At 35.1% G+C, this 21,004-nt stretch overlaps 2 protein-coding genes across 2 annotated transcripts; one reads left to right on the forward strand and one right to left on the reverse strand.

The window, feature by feature from the left end:
* Positions 1-10,975: 10,975 nt before the first annotated feature.
* LOC100254098 (phospholipase A1-IIgamma) lies at positions 10,976-14,371 on the forward strand. The gene is made up of 2 exons (XM_059741270.1): positions 10,976-12,011; positions 13,745-14,371. Exons 1-2 carry the CDS (start codon positions 11,378-11,380, stop codon positions 14,344-14,346), a joined length of 1,236 nt encoding a protein of 411 aa, XP_059597253.1. The 5' UTR covers positions 10,976-11,377; the 3' UTR covers positions 14,347-14,371.
* A 2,767-nt stretch (positions 14,372-17,138) lies between these two features.
* Positions 17,139-19,165, reverse strand: LOC100259214 (GDSL esterase/lipase At5g45910). The gene is made up of 5 exons (XM_003633205.4): positions 18,873-19,165; positions 18,564-18,785; positions 18,261-18,409; positions 17,872-18,148; positions 17,139-17,482 (listed from the first exon to the last, which is right to left on the reverse strand). The coding sequence occupies exons 1-5, from the start codon at positions 19,117-19,119 to the stop codon at positions 17,376-17,378; spliced, it is 1,002 nt and encodes a 333-aa protein (XP_003633253.3). The 5' UTR covers positions 19,120-19,165; the 3' UTR covers positions 17,139-17,375.
* Positions 19,166-21,004: the final 1,839 nt, after the last annotated feature.

Here is a 21,004-nt window from a genome sequence, read left to right on the forward strand (position 1 = left end):
TAATTATACAAGAAATTAATTGTATAATTATTAAACCTAAAAGAAATACATATTATAGGATATTTTCTTTATGATAATATATAGGAAAGATCTAACTTACAAGAATATATCTTAAAATATTCTTTTATAATAATAAGAAAGTTTTTTTTATATAAATATATCTTATTAGGAAAATGTAATGACTCACATATTAACTCAAAATAGAATTTTAGATACTTTCCGATGATCTTCATTTTTGCCCAAATTTCTAGATTCAAACGAACTCAAAAAGTTTTCTATGTTATTTTGTTCTTCACTTTTAAGGAACCTTCAAATTCCATTGTACCAATTAAGCTCATACAATCTTAAATTTAAAATATAGGAATAAATTGGGTAGTCACACCTATTGGACTCTCTAGTACAATGATATTTTTTTATTAGTATTTGTCATGTTAAGTGTGTAAGCAACAAAATTATTAGTCGCATACCCTTGAGGTGGTTCAATTTGCCTCCTCATTTTGTCCTTAATCAAATTGTATTTTTGCTCCAATGACACATTTTCTTTATCATGCGGTTGTTGTATCGTTTCCTTTTTTTATTTTATTGAAAACTTTTTTCTATGATTTTCAAAGTTTTAGGCTCAAACTCCACATTTTCTCTCACTAGTTTTTTTTTTTAATCAAAATAAATTAGCAAGAGAACCAAGTCATATTTCTTTAGGAGTCTTATAACTCATAAAAATTAAAGGAGATTTTCACAAGATAACAAAATGAATTAATTGCTTTAGCCCAAAATTCCTTTGAGAACTTTGGAAAACATCCACCATGTCCTCTCTAGAAAAGTCTTATTCATTCATTTTTTAATACTTCTGTTGTGGAATATGCCTACCTATGCAATGTCTCATTATACCTTAATTCTTTCAAGACTTATTGAACTTTTTCCCTTAAAACTCAATGTCATTGTTAGTTCTTGAGTGTTTGATCTGTTTCTTTGCCTACTTCTCAATCATAGCTTTCCATTCCAAAAATTATATGTATATATATATTATGTGACATAATTGGAGAAGCACCCCAAAGATATGAATGAATGTAATTCAAAGTACCTTTAATCTTATGAATCGTTGTAGTGAATTTAACCCTGCATTGTAGTAGTTATGTGTTATACAATGTTTTGTTATTATTATTTTAATTATTTTAATGTAAAACTGTCATTAAAATAATGATGATTAATAAAAAATCATAAAAAATAATTTAGTTCAAAGAAAATATAAGAACCAAATTATTACAACATTTAAAGACAAAAGAGTCTTACCACCAATGATATTTAGGGATAAAATCTCAATATTGAATATTTTTAATGACAAATTCATCAAAAAAAAGAAAAAAAAGAAAAAACACTTTTAGTGATGACATATTGTTGTGAAAACAAAAGTGATGAATTTTTGGTTTATTTGCTAATCAACAACATAAATTTTATATATTTAGCAACTTAATGTTTAGTCCTTAAAAGTTTGTGTTACCTTGATGATAAAAACAAAAGTATTATCAAGAAACATGTATTATTGATGATGATGTTTTCACTATTAGATTGTAATAAAAAATTTCTCATCATAAAATATATATAGGAATTAAATATTTAATCATTTTGGAAACAATATATTTTGTCCCTTATACTAGATTCCTTATGGAAAAATGACTCATCTATCTTGCATGAAGTAGAGTTTCGCACAATTTTTGGAAATTTGACATGTTACTCATACTTTATTTTCACTTAATTTGTTTGTGGAATAAACTATTAGGTTTAATCTATGAACTCATATAGTGAAACCAAGTACATTTTTAAATGGAAGCTTTAGGCCGATCTTGAGGCATCTCAATGTGATCTTGCCCTAGCAATGGAGGAGGCCATGGGGTTACAATCCAAGGTGTTGATTGTTGAGAAAGAGCTAACTAACCTTACACCTAAGTACATAGAAGAGGTTGATTGAATCTTTGAGATAACCTATGAAAATTGCATGAAGAAACACAAGATTGAAAACGATTGAGTTACAAGTGAAAAAAGTTACAAAGGTTGTTGAGGATGGCACAACTACTAGTGATAACGCTAAAGGGGTTACCCAACCCTATGTTATGGGCTTTTCTACTTTTTGGATAACTTGAGACTATTTTTTACGTTTTTGACTTTGTTGTTGCTTAGATGATTTGTTGTTTAAATTATCTATTCAAATTACCTGTCAAGTATTGTAAGGACATACCTTAGTTGAATGGGCTAAATGACCTTATAGGATGTTACGAGGGTACACCTTGGTTGGATAGGCTAAATAGCTTTGGCCAAGTACAAGAGCACACCTTGGTAGGATGCTACAAGGGCATACCTTGGCTAAATGGATTGAATGACCTTGTTGGGCACTATGGGAGCTTACTTAGCTAAATAAGCTAAATAGCCTAGGTTGAGTACTACAAGAACACACCTTGGCTAAATTGGTTGAATAGCCTTGGCCAAGTGCTACAAGGGCACAACTTGTCTAAATGGGCTAGAGAGCGTTACTTGGTGCTATTAGGGCATAACTTGAATAGGTTGAACCTTGGTTGAATGGATTGAATAGGCTTTGTTGAGTGTAGGGCATAACTTGGCAGAATGGGTTAGATAGCCTTGTTGGGTGCTAAAAAAACACACCTTGGCTGAATGGGTTTACCTTGGTCGAGTGCTACAAGGGCACAACTTGGTTGAATGGGTTGGAGAGCCTTGCTAGGTGCTATGAGGGCACACTTTGGTTGAATGGGCTTTATAGCCTTGATTGAGTGCTATGAGGTTACACCTTGGCTAAATGGGTTGAACCTTGCCAAGTGCTATGAGGGCATGCCTTGGTTGAATGGTTGAATAACCTTGTTGGGTGCTAAAAGGGTACATCTTGGCTGAATTGATTGAATAACCTAGGCTAAATGGGTTGGATAGCCTTATCAAGTGCTACAAAGGCACACCTTCACTAAATAGGCTAAATAGCCTTAGAAGGCACAACATGGTTGAATGTGTTGGCTAACCTTAGTTTTGAATATATTCAAGTTACCATGCAGTTTGGTTGCAAGAGATATATTATAGGTAAAATTTCTTTATGTGAAGTAGTTGAGCAAATTTGAGGCTAAGCTCCATGAACTGTGGGATTAATTAGTCATTCAGTTCGATCTTAGCCATTCAATTCGAGGTGTGACACTGGAGAAGTTGTTACTATTTGTTGTAATGTCACGTGCAAATCATCTTCAAGCATCGCATACTTATTGGCCCTATGGAAAAGGTCATCCATGATTTCCAAAGGTTTCTTAGAGATAGATTCAAAAAATGGAGTTCTTAAGATGATATTTCATTTGAAGGCTTGCATTATTGTGTCCATGGTACACAAATTCATTTAAATTGCCACCTTCTTGAATATTTTTGTAAAGTCGTAAGGAGATTTTGATTCCATCATCTTGAGATTGGTAAGGCTACTCATGTCTTGCTTTTGTTGAGTCAAGTAGATAGGTGATTATGTTGTTGTACATTGAGAACTTAGTAAAACTTGATAGGTGATTTTGTTACCTGAAGTGTATTGTTAATAGGGTGGAAAACATGTCATCTAATATCTAAGAGGCAATTCCAAATGGTGTTTGAATAGGGTGGTTGGGGAAGAATGCTCTAGTTGGCTTAGTGAATGTGTATGTTTGGACTATATATCTTAATTAGGCGACAATGCTTTGGTTTCTCCTAGGTGAGGCTAGTGCCTTCACTTAGTTTGCACACTTCTCACAAGGAGTTTGGGGCTTCCCTAGTTTCCCAAGGTTATGCAACATCGCATCTTGCACCGAGACCCTTAGAGTTGGGTCAACATGGCCTGCTCGAGATATTAGTGTACTAATGTTTCTTAACCAGCTTGTGTGATGCCCTGTCACCAACCGAGTGTGTCTGTGCTATTGCATTAAGTTAGATGACCATGATTTTATTCTCTCATCTAAGCTTATCAACGGTCCTTTTCATTTTGTCCAAGAGCTTAAGAACCTCCATACACCAATCATGAGCAGGCCGCAATAAAGCCTGTTTAAGGCCGTTGGGAATAGCGAAAATCCGCACCTTCCCAGCTGATCGTAGACCAACCTAAGGAGGACTAGAGAGCTTCTTTTATAAAGTGCTTACAGGTTTTTATTACTATATCAGACTGCTTTCACTCGCCTTAGAGAACTAACAGGGCATTAAGGGGAACCTCTTCCTACAGGAAAGAGAGTGCTAGATCTAAAAGATTCTAATGCATTCTATATTGTTAGAAAGCAGAGGACTATGTAAGAGGTAGATAGATTGATAGTACGATAGAGGAGAGTCTGGAAATCAAGAAATAACACCAGATAAGCAGCAGCGGCAACAGAATCTCCTCCAATTTCATTGTTATGTTGGATGCTAATTGGATTCAGGTTGGCTTCCTAGCTCTAAATCAAGGGAAGAAAGAAGCCGCGAACTCCTAATTCTCTTGCTTTAGCGCGAAAGAACGGCAGGGGAGTCAAAATAAGACTCAATTGTCAAGTTTGCCAACTGAAGGGAGGATTTAGAACAACAGGACGAGGGAAGAACCTTAGAGAACTGAAAAGGACTTAAGGAAGATCAAGGGAAGTCCTAAAGGAAAGACATTCTCTATCATAGCTTCATGCGCCTAGCAGCAAGATCGAATCTATTCTTAGGTGTCCTATCTTGATATAGTGCAACAGGATGATAGAATGATATTAACATTACCATTACTAGAATCGTCCGGTATAACCTTCAAAAGAACAACGGCAACTGATTCCCCTAGATATGCATTGACGATGCAGATGTTAGGTATTGTAATTCAATAGTTTGGAATCCTTACTATTGAATATAGGGGAGAAATCCAAGAGCAAGAAGGCTAACTCCTAGTAATGCTATAAGAGAAAGGACTGAATCTTTGACCTCCTAAAGAAAGGAGGACGGGAATGAACCAAATGATAAATTTATCTACTACCAACCTTGCTTCTTGCTTTCGAGCCGGAGTTTGCTTGTTTTAGTCCATACAACGCCTTCCTGAGTCGACTAACTAGATGTGAAGAAACTGATCACCCTGGCGAAGGTGGCATGTAAACCTCCTCATGTAGTTTTCCATTCAGAAAAGCATTCCCCACATCTCACTGGAACGAAGGCTACTTTATCACTGTGGCAACTGCAATCAAAGCCCGTACAAAAGTCACCTTTGGATTCTTAAGTAGGGGGAGGCAAAAGTCTTCTCAGAATCGATACCAATCTGAATTCCCTCAATAGTGGTCTTTCCGTCAGGAAGAGGTTTGGAACCCCTCTCTATCTGATAAGGTAATGAACGACGTCTTCTGTAAGACTGGAAATTCCTCAGACATGGCCTACTGCCCCATCCTAATAAAACGTGTTTATCAACCACCCCTGTCGACTTTGCACAAGCCAACACTGGCTCCTGCCCTATAATCTAAATCCATTAGGGAGGGGAGTCGAAACTCCCGGTAGATCCTCCGCATGAATGGGCACGTTCTCCTTTTATATGTAATAACCAAAGCTATCGTGGCTACTATGTTTGGGGCTATCGTGCTGACTATGATGCTCTGTGAGGCCAGTTCCCTGCAGTAAGATGGAATAGAAAGAAAGGGGCTGTTGCAAGAAACGAATACGAGCATGGAGTGAGCAAAGGTGCGATGTATTCCACCAGTTCAATGGGCAATTAGGAAAGTGGTCTAGTAGGAGGGCAAGAAGAATTTCTTGTTGTTGCTGACTCTTTTCTCCCGGTAAATTCTCTATATCTTCTCAGGCTTTTTCCTAAGAAGTGCAGCTATCTCCGCCTCACAGCATCAGGGAAGTTTTCCACACAACATTTTCTGTTAACTTCTAGGCACTCTCGATCAAAATAAAAAGGATATGGTTCAACCCCGGTCCACAGGCTCTCGATCTTTATCTACAGAGTGCTTTGGACTCTCCCTTTGCCTCTTTTGAATGCCTGGGATGGAAAAGCAAAGATCATATCTTGATGCGTGTACCGTACTGCTATCCAAACAAAGATGAATTACCTACCAACCATGTTCTCTGTCTTGGGCTATATTACGACGTTATCGATAGAGGAACTTGATATGCGAGATGCGATGCCACTGGTTGCAAAAGGAAGGGCCTGCTGATAGAGCAGGGCCGGGGAGAACCATTCAAGCGCAGAGATGGAAATGGCTCTGCTGCAATAGATGATGAAGGAGAATCCGTAGGCAACTGGTCGTTACTATAAGATGATAAAGATGTAGGCTGCTCTTTATTATTAGAAGAGGGAGGCTGGTTTCCAGCTGCTCAATAGAGGGCTGCGACCCTGATTCCCTTGGGATTCTGACTCCCCTGATGCACGGAAGGCGCAAGAAAAACCACTGGTGAAGAAAATCCAGAAGATGCTGATCCAATAGGCGTGCCTACTAAAATAAGGGGGAGTAGAAGAACTCGTGCTCATGGAAGGTAACATGTTGGGCCGGCGAGAACGAGAAGAAGGATCAAAACATCGAAAGCCTTTCTGAGCCAAGGCATGCCCCTTTAAAAAACATCTGTTTGCACAAGGTGAAGCTTTGGAATACAGATCGTCGAGCCGCCGACAACTCCCAGGGTTCACTAAAACAGGGGTACTCCGCGAAAGACTATTGAGTGACCCGTCGAGCTGGTCCGACACCAAGTGGGCCGCACCTCTGAGAACTCAATATGAAAGAGAAAGGTGTTCCTTTAACCCCGAAAGTCGTCCTGTAGATAGGTTTCTCACCGGTCGCAGAAAGTCTTTTAAGAAAAAGGCTTCCCGAGACGCCTAAAGTCAACCATCTGATGGTCTGAGAAGTGTCGGTTCCATAAAGTCTTTATACTCCAGGACGCACGACACCTTTCCCAGCTCTAGGTTGTTATAAACCACGAGCTGCTACCAAGTATTCTGTACCAGATGCACTACCAAGATCTTTCATGGCGAAGTGTGTACCCAGTCGCTGAATGAAAGATGCGGCTGCTTGAGAAGCTCTTGGGAGTTAGGAGGAATGCGCTCTTAAAGAAATGCCACTAGTAGTAATAAAGAGGCTTAGCAATCATTCGAAAGTTGGGATGGAGCGTGAACTAATAGACAGATGGGATTGTTTGCTTCAAAGTGTCTATATACCAAGGGCTCTTGAAACTATATCGAATAGAATAGGGGATGTAGACCCCAGAAACTCTTGTTTTAATGCCCAAAGATAGGCCTTATCGAGCCTTTGAGCGAACATCTAAGAAGATGCATAGAATTAGGGAGAAGCCTGAATATGCAACAGCAATCCAAGGGCGCATACCCAGACGGAAACTAAGTTCCCACTCACGACCCATGTAACAAGCTACACCAAGTAAGAAGTGTAGAACAATTAGCTCATAAGGACCACCATTGTATAACCATTCATCAACGGATGCTGCTTCCCATATTGTTAATTTTTTTTATCATTTAGGGATAATTTATATTTACATGGTTTCATAACCAATTATTCATGATTGGCTAGATCATTGATACAAATAATATCAAATACCAAAAACGTCCCCTATATAAGCTTCGTGAAGTAGAAGAAACTCTTGGTAAGATTAAAGAAAGAGCTTGTTCTTCCTCTGTAAGGAATTCTTCCAAAAATTCCGACCCTAATCTTTTCAAAAAAGCATGTACAGTACTTTTGTGTTTACGAGCCAAAGTTCGAGCACAAGAAAGTCGAAGTATATATTTGATTCGATACAAATTCTTTTTTTTTGAGGATCCACTATGATAATGAGAAATATTTCTACATATATGCACAAATCGGTCGATAATATCATAATCTGATGAATCGGCCCAGGACGGCTTACTAATGGGATGCCCTAAGGCATTACAAAATCTCGCTTTAGCCAACGATCCAATCATAGGAATAATTGGAACTATAGTATCGAACTTCTTAGTAGCATTATCTATTATAAATGCATTTTATAGCATTTGACTCCGTACCACTGAAGGATTTAGTCGCACACTTGAAAGATAGCCCAGAAAGTCGAGGGAATGCTTGGATAATTGGTTTATATGGATCCTTACTGGTTGAGACCACGGGTATCAACGTCTAAGCCCACAGTAAACATATGATGAGCCCAAACAAGAGATCCAAGAACACCTGTACTGATCATGGCATAAACCATGCCTAGATACCCGAAGACCGGTTTTCCCGAAAAAGTCGAAACGATATGACTTATGATACCAGATCCAAGCAGAATGGGAATATAAACCTCTGGATGACCGAAGAACCGAAAGAGATGCTGGTATAATATGGGGTCTCCCCCTCCAGCGGGATCAGAAAAGGTTGTATTAAAGTTTCGATCGGTTAATAACATGGTAATTGCCCCTGCCAGTACCGGAAGTGATAATAAAAGTGGGAATGCTGTCACTGGAACAGACCACACAAAAAGGGGTGATCTATGCATAGTCATTCCAGGTCCAACATGCTGATCCCTGAAAGGGAATGAATGGAAAAAACAGCATGTCGTATCAATTATCAATGGAGAATTCTGAGAATATATCATTGTTACCAGATCAGCACAAAACCTTGTTTGAATTGTTAGAGCAGAACAAAAAGAATTCAAAGTTGGGTTGAGTGAATAAATGGATAGAGCCTTAATTTAATGGCTCTAATTAAATTATAGGGAAACAAAAAAAGCAACGAGCTTCTGTTCTTAATGTGAATGATTACCCGATCTAATTAGACGTTAAAAAAATATTAGTGCCTGATGCGGGAAAGGCTTCTCCCATGAGTCATTATAGATTTTTTTATGAATCCTAACTATTAGCTATAGCTATTCTTCATTATGGAGTGGAGATGAATGTGTAGAAAAAGCAGTATATTGATAAAGATAATTTTTTCCAAAATCAAAAGAGCGATTGGATTAAAGAAAAGGACAATCTTTCCCTTGGGAAAGAACAAACAAGTGGGTGAGACGTTGGAAACCTCACCAAGCTTGTTATTGGTTTATTAGGTCTATGTTATAGAGAAATAAAATATGGCATACTATTCTTATTGATAATGATGGATATTTATATACAAATACATTTGAGTTCTACTATAATTCTAACTCTATCTCCTATTGTAATTCAAACTAATAGTAAACTTCTCTATTTCAAATTCTATATTCTATTCTAATTCAAACTAATATATAATAAATAAATAAATACTAATATGTAAATTAAGGATAACATTAACTTTCTCTAATATGCCCTCGCAAGATGGAGTTCCGATTGGAGGTTCCAATCTTGGTCTTAAAAGAAAGAAAATAAATCCGCTTTGGTGGAAGGCAGTTAGGCATTCTCCCTATTTTTGTGGGGAGTCAATCTCCCTGTTTCTGTGGGGAGTCAATATCCTTGTTTCTGTGGAGGGCGGTCTCCCTAGATCCAAACGACAAGTAGATTCGACTTGATAACTAAAAGATCAGGCAAGAGTAGTGGGATCTTTCTAAGCCGAATTTCCAAAAACTTTGAAGAACTTGTAGAAAGAAAGTTCGTTGAAGGAATAAAAGGATTAAGAGCCTTATTTGGCATCAAACTAAAGAATATTTTAGAAGCTAATGTAGATGATATAGAAGGTAAATGAGAAGGTAGAGTATAAGGCAGATCTCAAGTAGAGGTAACAAAACATGAGCATGTTTGTTTTCCCAAAACATACAAGAAAGCAATCAAATCTCTGTGAAAGCTTTTAGAGAAAGAATATATATATAAATTAAGGGAACTAATATTGGTAGGAAGCAAAGTACAAGAAAATTATGTTAGATTTGAATCAAGAAAATTTGGAGCTCTTAGCTATGAAGAGGTATTGAAATCAAGATATTGCATTGAAGACCGTAAGAAAAATGACATTGAAACCAAGATATTACATTGGAGACCATAGGGAAGAAGGCATTGTCAACACATAGACATAGTAAGGTCACTACCATTTGCGGTAGGGTTAGGAGGAGACCTGTAGGGCCTAAGCTCTACATTCTAAATTTGAGACTAGGTTTTAGGATTTGAAGACTCTGATACCATATAGAGAAATAAAATATGACATACTATTCTCATTAATAATGATGAATATTTATATATAAATACATTTGTGTTCTACTATTATTTCCTACTATAATTCAAACTAATAGTAAACTTCTCCAATTCAAATTCAAATTCTAACTTAAACTAATTCCAATATGTAAATTAAGAATAACATTAACTTTCTCTAATATATGTCAGGCAGTACGTGATAGATTTGTAGGAATGTTCTCTGTTAATGGGATGAGTCCTAGCCTCAAATTCAGCCCTCAGTATATGGTCATAGGTAGAGAGACCCTTGGTAATTGTGTCCCATGAGTCTAGCATCATCTGAATGCTTGCTGGATAACTCTTGTTTGTCAATCCATCTGTGGAATCTGCGACCACTTTGCTGTCCAAGAGTTATCTTCCGGCACAGTTAAAAGCATTCGGGCCAGACACATACGACAAGCATTTGATCCGGATGTAAATGACACTGTTTGGGTTTGGGGGTCGGATGTGCACGGCAAGCATTTGGTCCAGATGCATATGACACCGTTCGGGTATGGGTACCTCCACATTCTATAATTTTTGAAGCTAGGGTAACGTCATTATACATAATTGCAAGGGAAAAGATGCAAAATTGAGTACTGCGTTATTTTCCTGTATCATCTCCATGATGTTGCAGGAGCAACTTCATTGAGCCAATTGATGGATGTGACCCAGTCCGATAAGAAAAGTAATCCAATCTAGCAACTTATAATTAGCTTCTTAGAAGTTAAATCCCCCCAAAAGATCGCGTGACCTACCCGCTGCTGTCCACTGATATCATGTTACTGCTACGGGGCCTAACTAAAATTGTAGGTACACATTTAAAAGTGATGGAAATTGAAGGTAAGTAGAAGTACGGCATGGCAATGCAAGAGCCATTTCTGAACCCCTAAACCTAAAAATGTTAGATATTCATTGGACACTGTAAATGAAGGTAATTATAAGTCTGGTATAGCAAGCAAACTCCATTCCTCAGGTTGGTTCATACAGCTTTCTTACTGGTAACATCATGTTAATGTAGGTTCTTTTTCTTTAGGTCTATGCTAATCTTTTATTCACATTGGAGGTTGTTGGGGTTGGACACGAAGGGAACTCCTGAAGCCGGCTAATCTGGGAAGCCCTTATCATCAAAGCTTGATGGTTTCGGATCATAATTCTATGTTTTCCGTCTTTGACCCAGATGATGGATATGGAGTACTGACTCAGGTTTGCAAGGTTCACAAGGTGAAAAGAAACCTAGAACTGCAGTTTTAAAGAACTGCCCCAACTGATAAGGAGCAGCTGAACCTTGACTAGGTAGGTTTGTTGGCGGAAATGATAAGAAGCATAGCAAAAAGATGGCGGACTCTAAGCGGACAGGATGACTGGAAGACCCTCCTGGACCCTCTTGATATTGATCTCCGACAATACATTATTCACTATGGTGAAATGGCTCAGGCAACCTACGACACTTTCAATAGAGAGCCGAAGTCAAAATTTGCTGGAAGTAGCATATATTCAAGGCGGAACCTATTCTCACAAGTTGGTTTAGCTAAACCCAACCCTTATACATACACGCCTACCAAGTATTTATATGCCACATCTGAAATCAAGGTTCCAACAGCATTTATTTTGAAACCAATTCCAATTGACGCTTGGAGCAAGCAATCGAACTGGATAGGGTTCGTTGCGGTGGCCACAGATGAGGGAAAGACTGCATTAGGAAGGAGGGATATTGTGGTTGCATGGAGAGGATCCGTCCAGATAGTGGAATGGCTTAAAGATTTTGATTTCCCCTTGGCATCAGCTTCCATGATAGTTGGGGAGAAGGGTAATCCTTATGCGCATAGATGTTGGGTTTCTATCTACACTTCTCATGATCCCAAGTCACGGTTTAACAAACAAAGTGCGAGGGATCAGGTATATATATATATTCCAACAGTCCTCATTCCTAGTATTTGTCAGGTAAAATGAATGGCAATTTTGTTTGAAGATGTATAATAATCAATTTCACCAGGTTATTGTTGGAATATGTGCCCATAAACAAATGAGATGTTTTTTATTTTGCTGATTATTAATATTTTTTTAAGGAATTATTTCAATATTATTGTTGCATGCATGTTATAGATGCTTTATAAATATCAAAAACCCTAGATTATTTAATTGAAACTTTAAATATTGTATATAAGTGTTATATACAAGAGGATAATATTTAAAGTAAAATAATCTAATATGTTCGTAATTAAAAATTAAAGTTGGGATCTTTAATTTAAAATTACTAGCGCGGTTCATTACATTCTGAATGAAATGATCTTATCCGGATTGTTAATAATGAGATTATTGGAATGAAAGCGCTTTATATAATTTGATTATATAGGACTGGAACACGATTAATTATGAATCTCTGATAAATTCCGTTATAATATAGAGCATTCAATATTAATCAATGATGGTCATATATGCATTGATCTTAATTCTGAGTGATTAATAGACTCCTATTTATTCTATTTGTATTTTTTGACATACCGGGTAATGACACAAATACATAGTGTCAAATTCTTGGTGTATTGGAAGTATAATAAAATAAATAGCCGGGAATATTAATATACAAGATGAAATCCATTCCTTCGTTAAGAAGTCAGATGGACGGTTCCCATAAGTATTGGTTCGGGCCTTGAATGATAAGAGCGCTCAATTTATGATTAGACCATAAATATATTATTCATTAGAGAACCAATGGCACTTAAGGAGAAAGATATAATTAAAGAGGTTAACGGAAAAACCTAGCTTTAATTATGAACCGTTTATGGAGGATTGACTCATATGTAGTGACTATATCAATGGGCAATTCAAATCCTTTGAATATATTTAATTTTATAATTTTAAGAGTGCAATTCCAAATTTTTAGTGGAGTAATTTTGGAATTAATAATTTTGATTTTTTAATTAAGTTGTTAATTAATTGTCAAAATTATTGGAGCTTAAAATTATAATGTCCATAGTTCCTCTCAACGGCTCCATTAAAATTATATGAACATTTTTTTTATGTTGGGTTGATTTTATTAGTTTGGAATTTTGAATTCTAAATTAATTTCACACAATCTTAATTTGATTTATTTTATAATTTGATTATTTAAAATATTTTTTGATACAATGTGGTGAAGACCACACTTACTTGTATTCCGTAAGAAACACTTTTTAAGTGGGGATCATGGGGAGAGATATTCTCTCCCATGTTTTTCAAAATTCAAAGAAACACTTTTTAAGTGGGGATCATGGAGAGAGATATTCTCTCCCATGTTTTTCAAAATTCAAAATATGTCAGTTATTTTATTCTTCGTGGTATTAAAAAGTTTTTTTTCTCTCAATGTTTTTCGGATGATGGGATGAGAATACAAGTTTTCAATATATATTAAGTTGTGTGAGAAAAAAACCGAAGGATAAAAAAACGCCCACTCGTTTTGAGTTCATCATAATTTGGAGAACGTTAGAGAAAGATCCATGGTGCTTTAGAGGATTTGGAATTCTAAGATCTTTTTGGTGGAGTTCAAATTTATCAGCCTAATAACAAGGTACAATTCTAATTTACCTATATTTTGTTATTTCATTAAATTAATACAAGTATTGATCATTGAGAAAAAATTTTGAGAAAATTTTTCCGGCTTTCGTTTTTCTTTTATTTATATGGTTTCAAAACCAACAGTTTTGTCCGAGGTGAAGCGGCTGGTGGACAAGTACAAGGATGAAGAAATCAGCATAACTATTACTGGACACAGCTTGGGTGCAGCGCTTGGAACACTATGTGCAGCTGACATTGTTGCAAACAAATTTAACAAGCCCAAAAACAAGCCCCAAAAGTCCTGCCCGGTAACCGCCTTTCTGTTTGGCAGTCCCCGTGTTGGAGACTTGAACTTCCGAAATATGTTGTTGTCTCTGGAAAATCTTCACCTTATACGAGTGACCAATGTGCCAGATATAGTTACTACCTTGCCACCGGAGGGATATTACTCAGAAGTTGGACAAGAGCTAGTCATTGACACACGATTTTCAAACTTCTTGAAGTTTCCTGGATGTTATGATACCTGGCATAGCTTAGAGGCCCATCTGCATGGAGTTGCAGGAACACAAGGGAGCAAAGGAGGATTCCATTTGGAAGTAGATCGCAGTATTGCACTTGTGAACAAAATGTTAGATGCTCTGAAGGATGAATATCCAGTGCCTGCTTCTTGGTGGTGTATGAGGAATAAAGGGATGAAAGGTTCTTGGGAGTTGAAGGATCATGAGAAAGATGATAATAAGCCTTGATCATAACTCATTTGGCTAATTGGTTAAATAATACTCCCAATTTTCTTTTTAGGTTGTTTCAGTCCAGTATAAACTTCCAAGTAAATGTTTTTCCCCTTGTTGCTTTGTGGTTATTGCAATAGCCCTAAAATCCCCTCAGGAATGTGAGGTCTAAGAAAAATCCTAATTAGTGCGATCACTTCTTTCCATTGGCATAGTTCTTATTTAATTTTTTTAATTAAAAAAAAAAAAGAAGAAGACCCAATGAGATAAGCCTATTTGGTAACTGTTTTTTAAAACTGTTTTGTAATGTTTTGTAAAACAAAAGTCTATTTGAAAACTTAAAATATTTTTAACCTATTTTTAATATTTTTAAATATATTTTAAGAATAATTTTATTTTTAATCATTCTACATATTTGTATAATTATTTTTTAAAATAACTATAAAAAACAAGTAAAAACAACATAAAACAACTAAAAGATATTTTCTAAAAATATAATATTTTTTGTTCTTAAAAACATAAAACAGTTTTTGATTGTTAAACATGTTTTCTAGTTAAAAGCAACAAAGAGAAAATAATTTTTTGTTGTTAAAAATGTTTTCCTTGGTTTTTTGTTCTAAAAAACAAAATCTATCCTCAAAAACAATTACTAAAACAGAACTTAATGATAAGTAAATTTTTTGTCATGCTGAATTGTTGACCTATGCTTGAGAACAAAGTTCAACTAAAACCAATTAAAAGTCATCATATATTCTACCAATAAAATAATATTATGTGTATCATAGTCCTTGCATAAATAGATGATAAGTTGTCTTCCATTTAAATAAAAATATATATAAATTTTGACAATTACAATATAATGATTAGATTAAACAAAAATGGTAAATTTTACATTAAAAAAAAGCCATTATCAACTCTTACTAAAAAAAATTAATTGAAGATTATCAAATATAGTGTTCTAAATCTTCTGCTAAAAGTACTAAATATAATTTTTTAAATTTCCTTAAATAGGAAAAATATTTATAAGGAATTACAAAACTATCCATATGATGTTTTCAATCCCTATAAATAAGGCTAATTTCAAAGCTTTTAGAATACAAATCACAAGAAAATTCAAAAGACAAGTATTAGAAGCCATGCCGATTCTTCAAAGGAGATCCAATGGCATCTTTAAAGTATCTTTGAATTGTTAAGATTTTCAAAACTTCCAAGTTTCAAGCTTTAAAATAAAAATACACCAAAACCTTATCGATCTAATACGACATTCCTTAAACTCTTAATTAATATTGTTCAAGTCAAGCGAAGGCCCAAGTCATTCCAAGTCTCTAAGTCATGCCAAGGTTGAAGTTACATAGTTGAAACTCAAGTCACACCATGACTCAAGTCATATCAAGGCCTAAGTTAAGGCAAGATCCAAATCATGCTAAGATCTAAGTTTAAAAGAGGCGTAAGTCAAGTAAAGACTTCAAACTCAAGTTAAAGTCCAAATTAAACTCAAGTCATTCAAGATTAAACTTGCTCAAGCTCTCAATGGACAACTAGAGAAGAAAAAAATTAGAGGATAAAATAAAAATTGTACCTACTTCATTCTTTAAGTCAACAAAAATCTAACTTAATCGTTTGCCTTGTGATTAGTTGTTTTACCTAGTGTTACTACCTCTTGAGACTTATAATATTTATACCTACACTTTGGTGGTGTTTTTTTTTTTTTTAATTGTAAATAGAATTTTAATGTTTAATAATATTAGGAATTAGACTGTTTGTTTTTTAATATTTTATTTCTATGAAATATTAAAAAGTAAATAAAAATCAATATGTTACTTTTTTCATTTAGAAAAAATAAAATATTTTAACTTTTTCTATCTAGTAAAAAATTTATAATAAGTAATGAAAAAATAAAAAACCAAACAACTTGAAGTCTGAAAGCAAATCACTTTTAGAAAAAAAACTAAAAAAACAAACACCCTCTTACTCACATTCACAACCTAGCACTTCTAAGCTAACTCCTTAATAAACTCCTCAATATCTTGAGGGGATGTGATCCTCTACCACAAACTCAATAAACAATGATGAATTCCTTGTGAGAATGTTAGGTTAAGTTGAGAGAGTGGCAAAGTAAAGATTAGGCACATAAAGAGTAAATTGCACAATATTAGACATATATATATATATATATATATATATATATATATATATATATGACCAACCCTAATGGACCTGGACACAATTTAAAAACATTATTTTACCCAAAAAAAAATCAATTTAAAAATCTTAGAAGAACTTGGAAACTAGGCAAATCCATGTCGAACGCTCAAGCACCTTTTAAGGCTTCTTAAGAGCCAAGAGTGCTTGAGCAATCCTAAATGGAAATCAAGCACTCTTATAAAAATTTCTATTTTTTCAAAAATTTCAACGCTTAGTTTCCTTTTTCCCAAGGTATATAATTAAAATTTGTTTCCAAAATAATTACATTGATGATTTCTAAGTCCACTTTATATCATTTATGTCATTATTCATAATTAACTCTATCACGCTTATCTATGTTATTTTGAGTTGATTCTATAGCAACTTTAAGCCTTTAAAGATAATATAAATCACAAAAACATACATACGCAAAATTCCAAATCATGATGAATGGGATAAAATTGTCAACTTAACTAAATAATCTAATAATTTCCAATATTACCGTTGTCATACTCATAGCACAAGTATATGAAAAATATTATATAAATCCCAAAATAACCGATTAAATTTTTTACATTAGCATGTATACTATAATATTTAATATCTTCTACTTTAGTCAAATGGAATTCATCCAATGACGGATAGGTTAATTAATTAAATTCAAAAATAAAATCAGTTGAACAATAAATGGGCCACCGATCCTGTGATTATGCCCTGATTTTATTTAAGAAAATGGTGGAGGTCATTAATCCATGCACCATGATCACTTATTAGAGGTTAAGAATCACTTTCTTGGCAATGAAAGCATATGCGGCCTCTGTTAAATGGATGCCATATCCCAATTCACATATGTTGAAGGATCATCACATGCAGGCTTTGGACCCAGGTTTCCCACACATGGCAGAGAGATTGAGATTGTATGCCTCACCTCCTCCACAGCAAGCTAATAGCACATGATCCTTTATAAATCCTGCCAATAAATACATGCTTCACAATGTTATATATAGATCATAGACTTTGATGTTAGATCCCCTAATTAAAAAGGCATTGTTTTGAAGTTAGAGATAAGGAAATTTCTATAGTTTATATATCTTTGGTACCATACCCAAATTTTAATTAGGGAGATACAAATCAAGAAGTAAAATATCAAAATATATAGAAATAAGACCTAAAAGAAAAAAAAATGTAACATAGGAGTTGAGAAAAGGGAGACTATATTACTAACATACAAAGAGATGAATATGTGACCAGGTGGCCATTTCCAATGTGTTAATATGAGTTACCCAAGTTTTTTGGAACTCAGTTAAATGAAAATGTCAGTAAGATCCAATGGAGTACCACCATTAATGGAGAGCTCACCAAACTTTTCTGGAGAATTGAAGAAAGGCATTGCAATATTGTAATAATCCACATAGATGATGTTGGCATGGGTGAGCTGTCTTTGCAACTTGATCAAAGCAGCTTTGAGACGCCTATTGTGATATTGAGAGAAGTGGTTGTAAGCCACCAGACATTTGTTATGTGAGTCATAGTCCTCTTTGTTTCTACTCTGAAACAAACTTTGATAAACTGTTAAACAACCAACCGGAAAATTCCCCGGTATAACCAGATTCACCGCGCCTTCCTTGATCAGTGTCTTGCATAGAAAAAATGCCTATTTTGTTAGTGTCCAGGATACAACTATACCTCACCAATACGAATTAATATGATCGAAGAAATCGGGTTGTAGTTCTGTTCAGCTGGCATACCTTGGTAGCTTCAACAATGGCTCTGACAACTCTGTGGACAATTTTTTTCACATCTTCTATGGTTTGTCCCATTAAGAAGGCGAAGTTATAGTCATTGCCTCCAATCTCTCCCACGAGGAAAAGAGACTTTCTGAGAAATTTGGTGCAATCTGTTGAAGAAAGGATGAAGAAACAATTAGTTATAAGAAAAACATTTTCTTTAACATTTTTTTTTTTTTCCTTTTTTAAAACTTCCCGAGAACCAAACAAGAGAAGATCCACAGTTGAGCTGCAGTGGCAAATTAATGGGATTATATACTAAACCTGTTGCTTGTTTGCATATAGAGGGTTTCAACTTCTTGAACCAACCAAGCTGAATACTTAGTGAACTATTTGTCCATAGAAATGCATCAAGGCCCCGTTCATAGAAGAAGGACGTATCCAGCGCTGTGGCGCCTGCTACTGCAAAATTTACCCCATGCCTGAGATTTTGCCCTTCTACAGTTGCCAGGTATGGTGGCAATTCAGGAACTCCAAAAGCCTCAGCTACGTACAATGAAGTAACAGAAATAAGCAGTCATTTGATTATATGAATAATGAATGTAGGTCATTCAAAATTATAAAATGGGTTACCAATGAAGTCAACAACCAAGCGGCCATCGGAGCATCGCCCTGTTGGTCTGTGAAAGTAGGTTATACCATAAGGAGACTTGTCAATGGCCAAAATGGCTTCCCTGCCATACGTGAGATGGTTCCCGGTATCCGCTAGCGAGTCACCGAAACTGAAAATAGTCTTGTAGTTAGAGGAGGTGGAGATGTTCATGAAGATACAGAGGGTGGAAGGAAGAGAAATGAGGAGGAAGAGAAGATGAATCCTCATTGTAATTGGAGTAAGAAAGAATGGACATTGCTTCGTTTGTGTGTTATACTTCACTCATTTATGAGAGAATATAGAGGTACACGCGTGGCTGTGGATATGGCGGTCCACGGATGAAAATAAATGACGACATGACCAAAAGGATGAAAATAATTCTCTTGGTAACTGATGACACGACCTAAAGGATGAAAATAATTCTCTTGGTTTGGACTTTGGATATGAATTGGAATTTATATCGTGCCGTAAACTAGCAAATCATAAAGAAAGTTATCATTGCTTTTAACCTAAAATTGGTGATGAGATACACTATGAGAAGAGCTATTTTCCACTATCCAAGTAAAGAAAGAGGTGTTTCTAATGTCTGAATTCACGACCGGATACAAAATTTAGGTTATGTTTACTTCTTGGAAAGTATTAAAGAAAGAAAAGAAAATATTGAAAAAAATGATTTTCTTATATTTGATTGTGAAAAATTTCAATATATATATATATATATATATATATATATATACATATAATTAAAATTAGTTAGAAACTTTTAATTTTTATATTGAAGAATTAAAATAAATAATTTAAGTTTGAAATAACAAATAAAAATAATTTATTAATTTTAATTCTATTTTTTCTCTTTATTTTCTTTCCCTTACATTTTTCCTCAAATTTTCAAAAACCAAACATAACCTAAAGGGTATTTGGTAAATCAATTTAATCAAGTAATATGATTTGAGATTTAAAAGTAATTATATTTGTAAAATGAATAATGTCACATAAAATTGAAATTATTAAAAGCAATCATCTTTTTCAAATCCAAAGTAGTTTCATATCCTACTTCTCTCGATAGTCCCGATTTAATTGTCGTGAACTTTTAATTATAAGCATCAACTCTTTCTCTACTTTTTCTTATAAGGCTACAACTTGGATAATTTTGACCACCCAAGATGTTCGAGTTGGCATTATGGACTAGCGCAAATTGAAGGTCTCAGCAACCCATTGAAGGCCCAAGCAATCTACTTCAGTATTTTCCTTTTTGTAAAGTAAAAGGTGAGCTCCTTTGTTTAAATGCTAATTTTACAAAATGGTAGTCACCATCTTGGGATGCTTAGATCCACACCAACTTGACAACTATGATGAGCATCAAAAGCCAGCCCCCACGTTAAGCTGGAGGACAGGGATGGTTCCTTAAGAGGTCTGGACGTAAATAAATATGCCGAGCTGGATGTTGTACCAGCCATGATTTTAAAATTTGCAATTAGTATGCAGTACTATCCTGTGAGTTCCATGATAACTTTTCAAAATTGGTGAACCGCCACACAATAAGTGCACCCCCATGCCTACACGGAGTTGATCTCCTTCAAGCCTCAAGGCTTCATGTATATGTTAATTTGATCCACAATTTCAATCTTTAAGCCTCTGCTAAAATGAATAAATAAAATCCAGAAACCTCGTGACAGAGACGACGTACAGAAGGCTCTTTGCGGCAAGAGACTGTTGAGTTTTAACATATCAGACGATGAAGTGGTTGTGGAATTATTGTTTTTCCTATTTTTGGATAAAAACATCAAAATATATATATATATATATATGTATGTTTGTATGTATGTATTTTGGGCTGATGGATTGTTAAATGAGAAGCAACGCAACTATGCTCAAGGTGAGGATCAACTCTGGCTGCTATAAGGCCACTGGTTTTCTTCTGTCTTTTTCTTTCTGTACATTTTTTTATAGGAGACAATATCGGCCAAAAAGAACAATTGTTGAAGAGGAACTTACACATCTCTAGGTGTAAAAACAATGGTAGATGTAAAATTGGTGTTCGATTTATGTATTTACGTTACGCTTGGTTCTCGGAAAATACGAGGAAAAATGTGAGGGAAAAAATAGAGAAGAA

This window comes from Vitis vinifera, chromosome 12 (assembly GCF_030704535.1).
Source record: "Vitis vinifera cultivar Pinot Noir 40024 chromosome 12, ASM3070453v1".
In the NCBI taxonomy this organism is placed as follows: Eukaryota; Viridiplantae; Streptophyta; class Magnoliopsida; order Vitales; family Vitaceae; genus Vitis; species Vitis vinifera.